Genomic DNA, 14349 nt, shown 5'->3' with positions numbered 1-14349 from the left:
CGCTCATGATTCTATTCTCCTTCATCCCACTAGCTCTTCAAGTTTAAAACATAAGAGGAAGGATGAGCGCAAGCACAAGAAAAGGTCAGTCTGTGCTTGTTGCATCAGAATCATGTACTCTCCAAATCTTACACAACTTTTATGGACCCCCCCCTCCCCCCCCCCCCACTCCTCCTCTCCCCACCTCATGGTAAGCCCAGCACCCCTTTGCTGAAAACCCATTGCAGAGGAAGAAAAGAGAGAGCATCCTCCAGAAGCTTCTCATGTAAGGGCATGATGGGTGAATAAAGAAACGTGCAGCTTTTTATTTATCCGAGTAGAGCGTGAAAAAAGCCTCGTAAAGAGGGAAACAGATTGAAAGCCTGAGCCACAAAGAGAAGGAAAAAAAGGGGTGAAAGAGGGTAAGAGAAACCAATTTCATGCTGTGATCTTCTAACATTTTATAATTCGACTTTGGATGAGCAGGCCGTTGTTTGTAAGCACAGAGCCGAGATCAGACACTGCTTACTTCAACAGAAACCACAGCTTTCCTGCTCACTAAAACGCTCTCCTCACTTTCTTTGTTGTCTTCGAGCCTTTTCCTCTTTCTTTACAGTCTCCATCTCTCATATTTTTCTAACTCAACCCATATTCACCAAAGGTGGAGATGACACACTTGGAAAAACCTATTTAAATTGTACATCCCTTAAAGTTATGCTTGATCTGAGTGTATATTTTAAATCTTATAGAGTATAGAGCTCAGAAAATAAGATCTGGTAATGTAGACAGAAATACAAACAGTTAGTGCTCTCTATATGGGGCTAAAGCTAGGTTTAACTAACAAAGATTACTTTGTATCTTTCATTTTGATTTACCAATCAGAAGAACAAATCATTGAAGGATAATTATAGTGTATAACACGTTAATACATTTTATATTTTCTTTTGTTAAAGTCACTCATTCAGCCTGATTATTTTTGTTCACGTTGGCCAGTTTCTTGTTTGGAGGGGTTCTTTTGGGGTCTTCTGTGCCTTAACCAGCCTGTATCAAATGATGCTAAGACCCGACATTGTTTTGAGTTGACACCGAATATTCTAGCATTATATTGGAGCAGTAACTTTCTTGTTCTCACAATAACAAAACAAAACAAAAATTCCAAGAAGGGAGTATGCCAAAAGTAATACAAAAAGTTCAAAAACCATGCGTCCGCAAACCTGCACGCGATGTTCCTTTCAGAAATCATGATTCATCTGAACGTTCAACCTTAAATAGTCAATGCAAAGCACCTCGTGAATAAAAATGCATTCATATGAGCTGGCAGATCAATGGTTTCCTGCACTGAATCACTGCAACTACCGGAATGATCTACCGGTTTTGATGACTACGATGAAATGGATCTGTCAGTAAAGTTAAGTGATATAAAGATGTGACACATCAATATACATTCTGGCTTCAATTCTCCACTTCACCGTCTGTGTCGTCAATTCCCCCTGCCTCCATGTGTATAATGTAAGTGTAACTGTAAGTATGAATGGGTCAGAGTTTGCTTACAGCTGAGACCCCTGGATACAATGACATTGCGAAGCCTTGCTTTCTACCCATGTGCCTCCTTGGTATAGAAGCAAATAATAAGGCCGAAAAAGGAACCAAAAAAACTTGAATGATTGACTGATTATAGAAACTGTTGTGAAGTAATTCCTATCGATTGATTGATCATCATGCTTGTAGCTCCTTATCCACTCGTGTCCTCTCTCTCCTCCTCCTTCCTCATCACTTCCTTCAGTTCTCGGACTCACTCACGGCGGAAGCGACGCCATCGGAGGTCAGAATCAGAGACTTCTTCCTGCCAATCTTCCACAGAGGACAGGTAGGAACCCATCAGCCCCCCCTCCCCCTCACCCGGCAACTCCTCCCTCACTTTATCTTATCAGCCTGAGGTGTCTGCAGAGTTCCCGGTCACACGGCAGAGATGACTGATAAGACAGAGGTGACTTCCTGATCGCAGGCTCGACTGGCCCTTATCACAGCTTCACAGGAAATGGCCCTAAATTCACTGAACAGATCGATAGACTCAATTATAGTGACACATCTCAGATGTGTGATAGTATGAAAGATTATCTTTTTATAGCCTTTATGGATGATTGTGAGCAAAGTTAGTAGCATAATGTTCTCTTTCAGTTAGCAAAATAATTGGTGATAATTAACCCTTGATTAAATAATGAGTAAAGAAATAAAGAAATCATGCATAGAGGCAGGATGACAGCGCCCTGAAAGCTTTGACATATTTCAAACTGAGGTAACTGATTAAATATTCTGAAAATGCAGTTCTTCAGCCCAATTAATCCTACTAAGCAAAGGGTCCCCCAGTGCCTACATTGCTGTTTGCTTATTGTAACGTATTTACAATAAATCACAAACAATGTACACAGCTTAAAACTTTAGGCACATTTAGTAGTTTTTGAGGATTTCTATTTTTTGAGTGGTGGGCAAAGGCATTTTGATGAATGAATACAATACAGAGTACACTTTTAGTGATGCCATGCTTGTGAAATAAAAAAGCTTTATATTCCTTTAGGCCGTGTTCACACATGACTTCTTTTTTCAACTGCCAGCGCCTTTTTTACATACTGTAGAAAAAGGAAAAAGGATGACGCCTTTTTAAAAAGCGGATGGTCGTCTTTCTGAACCGTCAAAACAGAGAGTTTTATTCTGAAAATAAACCAGATGTTTAAATGTTGTATCCTATCCTTAGCCTTCTGCACAACCTGAAGGTTATCATCAAGGCTTTTCCAGTTCCTATTTTGGATCATTGTTAAACAAATTAGACAAACAATTATACGACCATAGTGAGACAGTTGCTCCTGTGTTGTGTTACTCCGTTTGGGAATGAAATCGTATATGATGACATCATAAACATACATAAACAATAATAATGTTAAGAATAGAAGCCTATGCTCTCTGCTGTGAAAACGAATATAGCCTCAAGCTCGCTAAAGGATTATGCAAACAACACTCTCCCTTGGCCTTCTGCTAAAGGTCTATTTTAAAATGGAGAAGTCTGACTTAAACTGTTTATTACTAATGACTGTTTCTGTGAGATGTTGAGTTTAGGAAATCACAATTAAAAATCAGGTAAGATCGAACTTAAGACCATTTTTAGCATGTGTTTATACAGCTCAAGCTCAGTCCCTCATCAGCAACATTTCTCAGCTAGAATAATAATGAAGAAACATTTCCTTTGAAGTTTTCTATGATAACACAACAGATTACAGATTGTTTTACAAGATAGGCAAAAAAAAACCAAGAATTTCATGGCTGCATTTAAGTATTTAACTCATTTCAAATGTGCAAATGTCAAAATTTGTTTTTCATCATCTGACATTCCGAATAGGACGGGAGCCTTTCTATCATGTTGCTGTGTCTTGAAAACTAAACCCAGTGTTTTCCCGCAGACACCACCTGCAGAAATCTGTGGTTCATCAGACTTTAGGAGAGCTGGCAGCTGTAGTTGATGAAACCAAAAGAGTGCTTGACCACACAGACATGAAATGGAGACCTGCAACCAAATCAGTGTGTAAAACGGCTCCAAAATATCGCTCCATCCTCTCAACCGCCACCGTAAGTACCCTGTAGACCTTTATCAGTGCCGCCGCTGGGACAGTTTGATTTCTCAGTTATGGCCATGTAAGAAACACCAACAGTGAGGCAGAGGGGGAATAGAAATCATTCACAATAGAGACAAATAACTCCCTTTGAGATCTGAATGACACATCCTGGTGTTTTTTATCAAAATTCCTACCGTGAATATTCAACCAAAATGCTTTAATTTGTTTAATTCTTTTAGTCTGATCCCATTATCTCTCCTCAAGGTTGTAGATAATTATAAAATTCAAAACTTTACATGGCCCTACTCTGAGCCCTTTTTTATGGATTCCTTATTTGAAGGTAATTTTGTCAGTTGTAGGTTTTCTGTTTAAAAACGAATACCATCAAGTACTCCCCGTAATGCTTCCAATGACAGCAACAGGAAAATGACGTGTCTTTAAAGCTTATTTTGTCTCGTGTTGAGGGATCGAGTGTCAAAGTCAAATGAACAGGAAGAACATCGTTAACAGCCTTTCACTCCTCACATCGGTTTACGTTACTAAAGTATTATTAATATGATTTGAAGATTTTGTTCTGGCTTATATTTCAATGAAAATGTCATTATCATGTTTTCAATTATTAATTTATTAATGTGTTCATGGCAGCCATGGTCAAGATGAAGACATTGTTTAAATTACCATTCAGCATCCTCTAATGTTAAATATATTCTGCACTGTATTGTACATTTAGGTGAAGGGGCTTTGCTATGCAGGAAGTGATCGATTTTTTTTTTTTTTTAGCAGCAGCAGAAATGTAACAAACAAATCTCTCGTGTTATTACTCTGTCTTGTTATGTCAAGTTGGCTGCAGCACTTTGAAGGCACCTGCAGTCAAAGTGCACTGAGTTTAGGTTAATATTTTGCCGTTGACAGACTCAGATTGAAATCAATTCTTATTCTTTTGGACTTCTGGCCTGTATTGATTATGACAGGAATGGTGGGGAGGAGAGAGAAGGGTTAGACATGAGACTGGGAGTCAAACCTGCGGCTGATGTGTTGAGGAGTACAGCCTCTGTACACGGGGAACTCTCTCTTCCAACTCGGCCAAATCAGCGCCCCTGAAATGAATTCTTGCTAGCAGCTGAATCCATAGAATCTCCAATTTCTTCTCCAACTCTTACTTCTGTTTCCATCATTGTCTTCCTGCAACGAAACACTCCTGGCAGGAGTTGAGAGTGACTTCTCATTGAAAGCCACTTCTGTTTCTGGCTAAAAATAAAAGGTGTTTCATTTGAACATAAAGGCAGACTCCTCAAGGGATCCCCTCACATGAAGGTGTCAGACAATTAGAACATTAATCTGGGCCCGTCAATGGCAAAAACAAGCTCGGTTAGAGGACGTACTGTAGTTGACTAGTCTCTTTATGGACGAAAACAAAAGTAATGTTGCGCTTTTTTTAGTTGTTCAAATTACAGACCCGACCTGAAGCTGAAGAGCAAAAAAGTACCATCCTTAACATTTGATTGACAACCACCAGAAGCCAGGGTTTTTATTTTAACAAGATGCTGTTCATTGCAGGTTGATGTTCCCCTCAGAGACTCATAAATACAATTCTGTCCTTAAACTCATTGTCTCATGCTCACTGGAGCATGAAATATATTTAATTTCTCTCCAGCAATCATTAAATTATGCTAATTGCACAAAAGAATGTTTTTAATTACACAGCACAGGGTTTTAATTGAAATTCAATAAATTAATCCATATATTGAATTAAGTCTGGCATTCAATATCCTTAAGTCTTTCAGGAGGACTTAATGGTTGGTTACTGAGGGGCTTCAGTGGTGTTTGCATTTATAATTAGTTTTTATTTAGGGAATGAAAACATGTAATTTCACCAGTAATGCAGAGTGAGCTTTACTTATTACATTTTTTTTTTTTTCCACACAAAATATAAATCTAAAAAAAGGGAAGATTGCTTTATTAGTCGTGTTTTGTATGGTGAGTGCTCTGAATTTCTATTTGTTTTTCATGGACACAAAGTAACCTGAATTTCATTTTGAAACACAAAAAAGGCATTGAAAGAAAAATACCAAAAATATCAACAAAATCCAAATAAATTTGGTAAATTAACATAAACCTTTACTATAAATAGTTCTTCATGATGATTAGGTTTTTTTGTTTGTTTTTTTGGTGGAAGAAGCATAAAAAAGTGTACCAACAAACAGAAATGTAAGCAGATATTTGTAAAATACCGAGGCAGAGATGAAATGTGAATGGGAAGGCAGTCTTGTGAAATACATCTGGAGCTGACTTTGAAGAATGTCTCAGTTAAAAAATGTGTCTTTTGAGTTTGCACAGATTGCACATAGGTTCAAGTGATAAACACGGATGGTAAAGAAACACAGATTTGTTTAAATTTCCCTCAGGGGTGACTCTGTTGTGTCAACTTAAGACAAGAGATACTAAATAGGAAACCTTCAGGAGGAGAGACCGATCAACCTCAGGGTCTCAATAAGTAAAGAGAGATCTTATATTTTGTGAGATAGTCTACCAAGATCCCTGGAGAATGGCTATCTTTTTCCATCTGTGGATGTCTCCAGTTGGGGGGAAAAAAAGTATTCTTGTTAAGTTACCAAACATGCAAACACACTTTTAAAGGATTCTTGGCTTTCAAGAATCTCCAAAGCAAAGCAGCAATTAAGAAAGAAAAAGGAAATTTCCAGTGAAAGTCTAACTGGCTCTGGGTGTGAAGAGAGGGTTATTGTCTTTTTCTTGCAATTGACGACTCTAATGATGCACTTATGTTGCCCGCTCTTCCCTTTTTCTTACACCTTACCTACTTAAGGAGGAAATCTTGATTGGTAAGTCGATGCTATCCGCAGATTGAGGGATTTACTTGTAGGTCGGTGCAGGTTGATTGTTTACTTCTTACAGGAGAAAGAGTCACAGTCATCTGTCCTATTCTGAGGGCTTTCTTAGTTAGACTGATGGGAATCTCTCTTTGTCTGCAATCCTTTTCATTTCTACATAATACCCATTTTGTGACGTTTGTTCAATGTTCTTTAAATGAAGCTTTTCAACGGGGCTATTCTTTACTCTTTTTCTCTTCACTGCAGTTAGAGGCGGTAGATCTTTCCACGCAGTTTTTTCTTTCTTCTTCGCTGTTTTGTTGTTCCTTTCATATAATTGTTTTAGCTTAGACTTGATCTAAATTTCCTTCTTGTTGATTTCTTTCACTTTAGTTGAGTTCAGACCTTCTTTTGAGATAAATCGCATGCTTTTAAATTTGCATGATGTCTTTTATCTTCCAAAGTTTTCTGTCCAAAGGAAAAAAAAGAGAAATTTATTCTGTGTTTTCAAGGGAATATGTTTTTTTATTTTTTATTAGTTTATTCACAGTTCATCAAAGCAGATAGCAGGTTCCAGTTGTCTACACATGCTTGGCTTTAAGCTGAGGCCTGTTTGTCTGTTTGCAGATTATTTCAACAAAACCTGCAGGGGAGCTCTTAAGCGGAATCAGGTCTCACGATTTGTCGAGCCAGATCGAAGGTCCGCATGATTACGATTCTGGGAATGACACATCTTCACCACCGTCAAGCAAAACTGGAGTTTCTCGAGCAAGTGTCAGTGACAACAAGGGGAGCCACTGTCAACGTCTGGCATCTCCAGAGAAGCTGAAGTTCCCAGAAAGAGACAATGTCTCTGATTCAGGAAACTCAGTGACCAGCTATGCTTCCCTGTGCAGACCTTACGCAGAGGAAAGCTTGTCTGCAACCCTCTTCAGTGCAAACGGCAAGAGGTAATGTTTATCTAATTTTGAATAATCCATTAGAACAAATGCTTCCCCGGAAAATAACAAGCTGTTTATCTTTTGTTTCCATGCACTGTTTCCTCTTTTTTGAAATATTCATATGTGTGAGAGAATAAGGGAGAGCGTGTCTTAAAAGCACAACCCAGGAAGCAGTTTTGGTGTTATCATTCAAAGCAGTAAAATGTCTTAATGTGTTTTCTTTGCAGGGAGCAGATAACCTTGGGGTGTCGGGTGGAAGTGGTGAGATCTCCAAAGACAGATCACAGTTCACAGAGGATGAACAAACCATCTCGAAGGCGTCTGAAAACTCGGTCATCCAGCAGCAGAAGCAGAAGCAGATCCTCCGGGAGTTCCAGAAACTCCAGACGCTGCTCCCGAAGCCTGTCACTGTCATCCTGCAGGTTAGTTAACAACTTTGAAGTTTAATACTACAAACAGCTACTAGTATGTCAGGAAGACTTACATCCATTTCAATTTGGTCATAAAGAAAAGTAGAAAAGTAGGACACCTTGGTGATCCTTTTGAATATTACTTGTTTTTTGGTGATGTCTTCAACTTGATGAGTTGGCATAAAGCTTAATACAGTCAATGTTCTCAGGCAGTAAGGTCCAATGACTTCGGTTATCCATTGACTTCCTCTCAGGCCATGATGTTCAAATTTGTGGTAAGGAGTAAAACATGGCACTGACAGTTTATGTTCCCCTCAGGAGGGGTCTAATTAGATTTGGTGATCCCTTAACTCTTTCCGAATGAAGCCACTGTCAAGCAACAATATCTACTTGGGTATACCTTCACATTACTTTGGTTTAACTTTCATTGGATCTTTTTAAAGATTTTTTTCTAAACTTCCTGGGAAGTTTCAGAAACTATCATAGAATTCGTTCAAAACTTGCATTGTGGATTTTTAGAAACCTAAAGCTAAACTTTCAGATTGACAGCTCAGAGTTTTCCAGAGTTTTGACCTATAGTCCAATAAAGAATGTGGAAATTTTCTCATCATAATTGCCCAGAGCCTTCAGTGACTTTAACAAATCTCTTCCTGTGTCCAACCAAAACTTCAAAACCCTTCTCTTTCCTTCAATACAGTCCAGTAGTCGTCTTTACTAACATTCATGACGAAACAAAAGAAAACATTTTGCATAGAAATGGCTGAAAACATTAATTGACTCTAAAAACTATTGGCTCATTAACAAAAATTGACGAGTTAATAGACTATCTTAACTTAAATTGTAAAGATGAAGAGACTGTGGCTTATTAATAATCAGTTTGAAAGCTTTGACTGTCAGCATGCTGCATGTTTGTATTTAATTGATAAAAAAGGATAGAAAATATCACACATTTTCAGACTTAGCAGCCCCAGTTACAATAGATCATGTATTCTTAATATATTTGCAATAGGTAGTTAATAGAAACTTGCACTATTACATGTTTCATTTTGCTTAAGTATTTTCTGCAACTTTCTGGAATCACAGTTTCCAGGGGTAATTGTAATTTTTGTCGTTGCCAGCTCGTACTCGCGCTCACCGAGTTATTCAGCTGATCCAAGACGACGAGGCAGCGTGGCCAGCCTGAGCTCCAGAGGAAGCTACAGCAGATACACTCCTGACAGGTAAAAACTCAGCTGCTAATGACTCCTCATTAGTGTTTCACCAGGATAAATATATATATTTACCTTGTTGGTGATTAAAATTTCATATTGTAATGTCTGCTTCCCAGACTACGTGACAGAAAGAGAAAACAGAGCTCCAGAGAGACAGATGTGAAGCATGCACACAAGGTTAGCAGGAAGAGACAAAGACGCAAATCCTACTCCCCCATGAGGAAGAGGAGGAGAGACTCGCCGAGCCATCTGGAAGCCCGTCGTATCACAAGGTAGCCTTCAGCTTTCCCAGCCTGGTAATTTATAGCTATAAAATCCATGTTTTATGCCTAAATGCAGCGAAATGTTCTACTGGTTCCTCCCTCCACCCCCTCAGTTGGACAAATCCCCATCCTGAAGTCACATCGTGTTGATGTGCTGTGCACCTTGAAATGGCTTTTAGCCCGCGGATGAGATAACCGTCAGGTCTGAAGCCACCCCAGGTGCTAAAGAAGCAGATGGTGAACACAGGCAATCTGAAAAAAAAAGAAAAAAAAGAACAACGTGTCTGATATTCATTTTTCTAGCAGATCCTCTGCCTCACTGTCGGTGTCACTTTTCTGTTCTTTTTTTAGGCTGCCTTTTCTCTGCAGAGGTGACAACCAGAGATAGACTGAGAAAAACACATGAAAGTCACAGAGAGATTTAACCATAAATGAACAGATGTAGTTATTAATCCTTCTATCTGCTTTGTTCTTCTTCTGCATTGTAGTCAAATATTGCAGAATGAGAATGAGTCATGGAAGAGTTTCAGGTTGGATGCTTTATTGTCAACCAGTATATTGGTTTTTCAACTCCCAGCTTTTTGTCAGGACATAAAGGAGACTTTAATTTTTCAGTGAGTTACATTTAGTTTAACTTAAAAAAAAATATACAGCAAACAGAGAGAAAACAGAAACAAAACTCCTCATTAATATCCGGGCTGTTCTGTTGGTGCCGGATTTTTAGGTACCCTGGTTTGGTGACACTAAAACTAGAAATGAGATAGCTGTGTAGGTTCTCAGTCATCCAGGTCATGATAAATCCGAAGCTTGATCCAAAGGTCAACTGGACTAGTTGAACACCTCTTCACCTCTCCTCCGAAAGCTTCCTCTTCCATCTCTAGAAGAAGCCCTTCAGAGGAGAGGTGAAACATTTTTAAGATCTTTAACTAGTCCAGTTGCATTAGGAGCAAGCTTCAAATTCAGCAATAAGAAACACTTTGTTGTTCTGATTTTTGTGTGTGTCTTAATTTGAGGTGTTTTTTCCCTCACTGTCCCTGGATATCTCTTTCATAAACAAGTGGTTTTTAAATAAATTAACTTTAGCCTTTGAAAATTATCCTATTAAAATTGTGCAATTTTCCAGATGATACATATTTCAACAATCAGTCAGGGAATCGTTAGTTGAAGCCCCCTGCCACTTGTTAAATGTGTTTATGTAATTCTTCTTCATGTTTGGTTTTGGTCTGAGGGTCTTGTGATGGAAATAGCTGGTCGCTGAGTTTGTCTGTCTCTGTGTAGAGTGCTGAGCAGATTATGGACAATGGATTAGTTAGCAGTCTGGTAAGAGTGGTGAAATTCTTGATTTGTGCAGCTTTAATGTTTGGAGAAAAGCACAAAAGGCAGCTTCAATTCTCCTTCTGTTTATCTTGTTTTAAACCATTTACCTTTCTGGCTCTCCACAGTGCCAGGAAGCGACCCATCCCTTATTTCCGACCAAGCCCTTCCTCCAGCAGTAGGTCCACCAGTGTGTCGTCCTGGAGCAGCCTCTTCAGCCGCAGTCGCAGCCTAATCCACAGCCTCAGTCGGAGCCGGAGCAGAAGCAGAAGCCACAGTTACTCCTCCTACAGGACCTACAGCCGCAGCTCATCCTGGAACTCAATCTTTGGAACCCGGAGTCGCAGCAGGAGTCGAGGTTCATTGCACAAACGCAACAAAAACAGGCATTAGGGTTTCTCAGAGAACATTAAGAGACTGAGGCGTTGGTCGTGTTTCCAGTTGAGAGCGGGATGGCGCTGGATGTCTGAGCAATCGACTGTGAGCGCCCGTTTTGACGCTTGAGTGGAAATGTCCCAGCAGGGGTCTGAGCACGTCTTTCATTGATGCAGTCTTGTTCTCTCTGTCCGCAGAAACCGCTAGAGACTGGATGTCTTTTTGTTTGTTTGTTTTGTTCCTGTGCTGCATCCTCCTCTTGCATCAGCACTCACACATCCTGAGACTGTTCAGCCCTTAGATACTTACAAAAGAAACTGCACAGACTCCTGAATTTGGTTAACTACTGCAGTCATTTGTTTTTATGTTCATGAGCCTTTCACGGATATGATTTCTATTTAAAGTTTGAAATAATTTAAAGACATAATATTTATTTTTAGATCAACTTAAAAATGGTGCATAAATAGGCCTGAGTGTACAAAGAAATGTTGTAATTGCTTAATTGTGTTGATTTTGGGTGTTCAATATACAAATCATTTTAGTTGATGGATGTGCAGATGCACCGAGTGAAGCCTTTTCAAGTTTCACTCGGTGCTGAGATATTGAGATATTAACTGTCCCTTGTCAGGTCTCCATGTATTAGATCTAGTGCAGCGATGTGAAGTACTGAAGTAACATTTGAGCCGTTTGATCCAAGTGTATACAAATGGCTTCAGAGGGATCGTTATCAGGGATACGGAAAAGGTTCATAGCTCTGATCTTGACACTTCACAAGGCTGGGAGAGAAAAAAAAAAAAAAACAGAAACTCTGAAAAATGAAACAGCAAGGGTGGCCTGACGGCGAGCAAACTGCCTGTCAGCTCAAATGTCAAATTAATTTATCCTCTGATCAGGTGGAAAACAATTGAAATGTCAGTCCATGTAGTACAACTGTGAGCGATTGAAACATGGTGCAGGGAAGAAGAGGGAGGGGGATTTCTTTTGACAAAATGTCCACAGAGTCAGATGAGGTTTTCTCACTGACAACTCACGGGTAATTAAACATGATGAAGCTTTTTGGGTAAAGGGTATGTAGTGTTCAATATAACACACTTTTTTTTTTTTTTACATGAATTGTCATCTGGTAGAGTCTGTATGTGAACATATGTCAGTCTTAGTTTTCAATGTATAGTTTTGATTTATAAAAGATGACAAAGTCAAACTGGTACCTCACATTGTTGTTTCATTTAAAACCTTTCAAATAGCGTTGACTGACCTCAATTTTCAACACTGGAACCAGACACATACACTGGAAATCAACCATGCTTTATTCTTGAAGTACGTCTGAAGGTCAAGGATTTGTGCTGCATCATATTACTTATTTAATATTTATTGTTTTCTTGTCCCTCTCAGTAGCGCTCAGTCTTTCTATGCAACACTGTCAATTTATAGTTATTATGACACTATCATTTATTTTTGGTTTGTATGTGTTGTATTTGATATTTGACACCGTCTCTTACTCACAAAGTTTAAGTAGAAGCAGGTGATCAAATGATGAAGGATCAAAAGTAGGATTGCAGGAATTATCCACCCTTTACCCCAATACGATACAGGAAAGAGGTAAATAATGCCACCGTTTATATCACTCTCATATTTGTCTGTTGAATATGAAGCTACAGCTGCAGGCTAACTTAGCTTAGCATAGTTAAAAACAAAAGACAAGTGGAGGGCTTGCTTTTCTCTGTCAAAAGTGTTTCAGGGAGTTCAGCAACATGAGGGAAGAACAAAACAAAAGAAAAGGAAAATGCTTAACTAAACAAGAACAACACGTGACAAGGTAAGACTGGTGGCAGTTAAGTGAACTGCAGTCAGAACCCTGTTGTTTGCACTCAGATAGATTCCTGGCAGACAGCCAAAACAGGGATGTGACACTTGTAGCGTGTCTACGCTGCATGGATCTAGTGATGATTTCCAATGTTGTTTGATAAAGTGATTTGTAAATGTCAAGCTAGCCAATTTACCAGCCGGAGTAGTTTAGGGAGTGCAGTTGAGTTTTGGCACAAAATCAACTCGAGACAGTCTTATGCTGTGTTGGGAAGGATTATGCCGACATAAAAAAACAATTTAACTAAGTTAACCACACAAAAAAGGAAACTCTGAAATGATTAAATACCCAGCAGATAATGTCCTCAATCTTCCCCTGATTGGTGACACATTGTGCTGTTGTACTTCTTGCCAGAACACAATAACCAGAAAGCTGTTGAGGTGCTGCTTGATTGTTTTGTGTTTTTTATTAACTTTTGTTTCAAACCAACATGTCTCCTGTTCTCTAATCTTTATGCAAGCTATGCTAACCGGCTGCTAATTCAGACTTCATGTTTGTCATTACGATACCGGGGTGATCAATTTTTTCATCTTACTTGTTGCAAGTAAGCAAATAGGCTTCGTTTGAAAAATGTGAAACTATCCCAAGAAGGTTATATACAAACTTCTCTGACCCCACAGTTTGAAACTGCCTCACCATACAATTAAGAGAGTTATATTTCTCAATCATTTCAAATCCATCATCCTGTCTGAGGAACTGCTCCAGGCCTGACAGACTGCTCTCTATGCACTCAACACTCTCAGATTATTTCCCCGAATGTCAAGTAAATTGGACAAATGAGGGGAACATGATGCTGGAGGAGGAAGGAACTTGGCACAAAAGTCATTCATAAACTCTTAACCGATGATGAGTCATGTCAGCCCATGTTGACGATGTGCCGAGGAAAGATTTGTGCAGTCAAGCTGATAAATTTTCAAGATGGGGGGCCCATGCAGGCCAATAGAACTTTCCCTATCTCACAATGTAAAATTTACATAAGCTCTTGTGGAAAAAAAAAAGATTTTGATTATTTAACTGCTGTGGTGTAAATATGCATCTGAATTGTATAAATTATTCAAAAAGTGTGATTATTGATTTTCAGAATGTGATTAAGGCCTTGTTGGATGTTCAAATGTTGGATATTAAGCATTGTACGATGGAAAAGAAATGTGCCATGACAGCATCAATCAATGGACTCTATATGTCTTTGTACTGAAGATCCCTCTGATTGTGTCTTTGTTCTTTTACAAATCCACAATAACAAGCTCATATAGCAATAGTGATCCAGTGTATCAGTGTTAAATTATGCATATCCTCACTCTGTTTTCCATCTGAAGGAGCATACATTTTTCATACTGTCATCTTTTATCTCGTGTCAGTGCAAAATCCTCCAATGTAATAATGTGTCACCTGAAAATTGAATAACCCCATGAAATCAACTTTCCCTTCGTGTTTAGAATAAGCTATATTAAAGAAGAAAAAAAAAAACTTGCTCTGAATAAGAACACAGCAGACATCTTGTTTTGTGTTCAGAAACCCCACACCAAACACTTCTGCAACATCTGCACAAAGTTGACAAC

The 14349-nt window shown here is 38.9% G+C and overlaps 1 protein-coding gene across 1 annotated transcript; it reads left to right on the top strand.

Moving 5' to 3' along the window:
• Positions 1–33: 33 nt before the first annotated feature.
• Positions 34–14274, top strand: LOC109986073 (serine/arginine repetitive matrix protein 4; the record flags this gene model as incomplete). Its single annotated transcript, XM_065948045.1, is given in 8 exon segments — positions 34–84; positions 1763–1846; positions 3432–3597; positions 7040–7362; positions 7581–7775; positions 8882–8983; positions 9091–9246; positions 10680–14274. Coding segments are annotated over 8 exon segments (1342 nt in total), but the record flags the coding sequence as incomplete, so codon positions are not given.
• Between the last annotated feature and the right edge of the window lie 75 nt (positions 14275–14349).

The sequence above is a fragment of the Labrus bergylta genome, chromosome 2 (genome assembly GCF_963930695.1).
Source record: "Labrus bergylta chromosome 2, fLabBer1.1, whole genome shotgun sequence".
Lineage (NCBI taxonomy): Eukaryota > Metazoa > Chordata > Actinopteri > Labriformes > Labridae > Labrus > Labrus bergylta.
The sequence above is the reverse complement of the archived record's forward strand: the minus strand, read 5'-3'. Positions and strand labels throughout refer to the sequence as shown.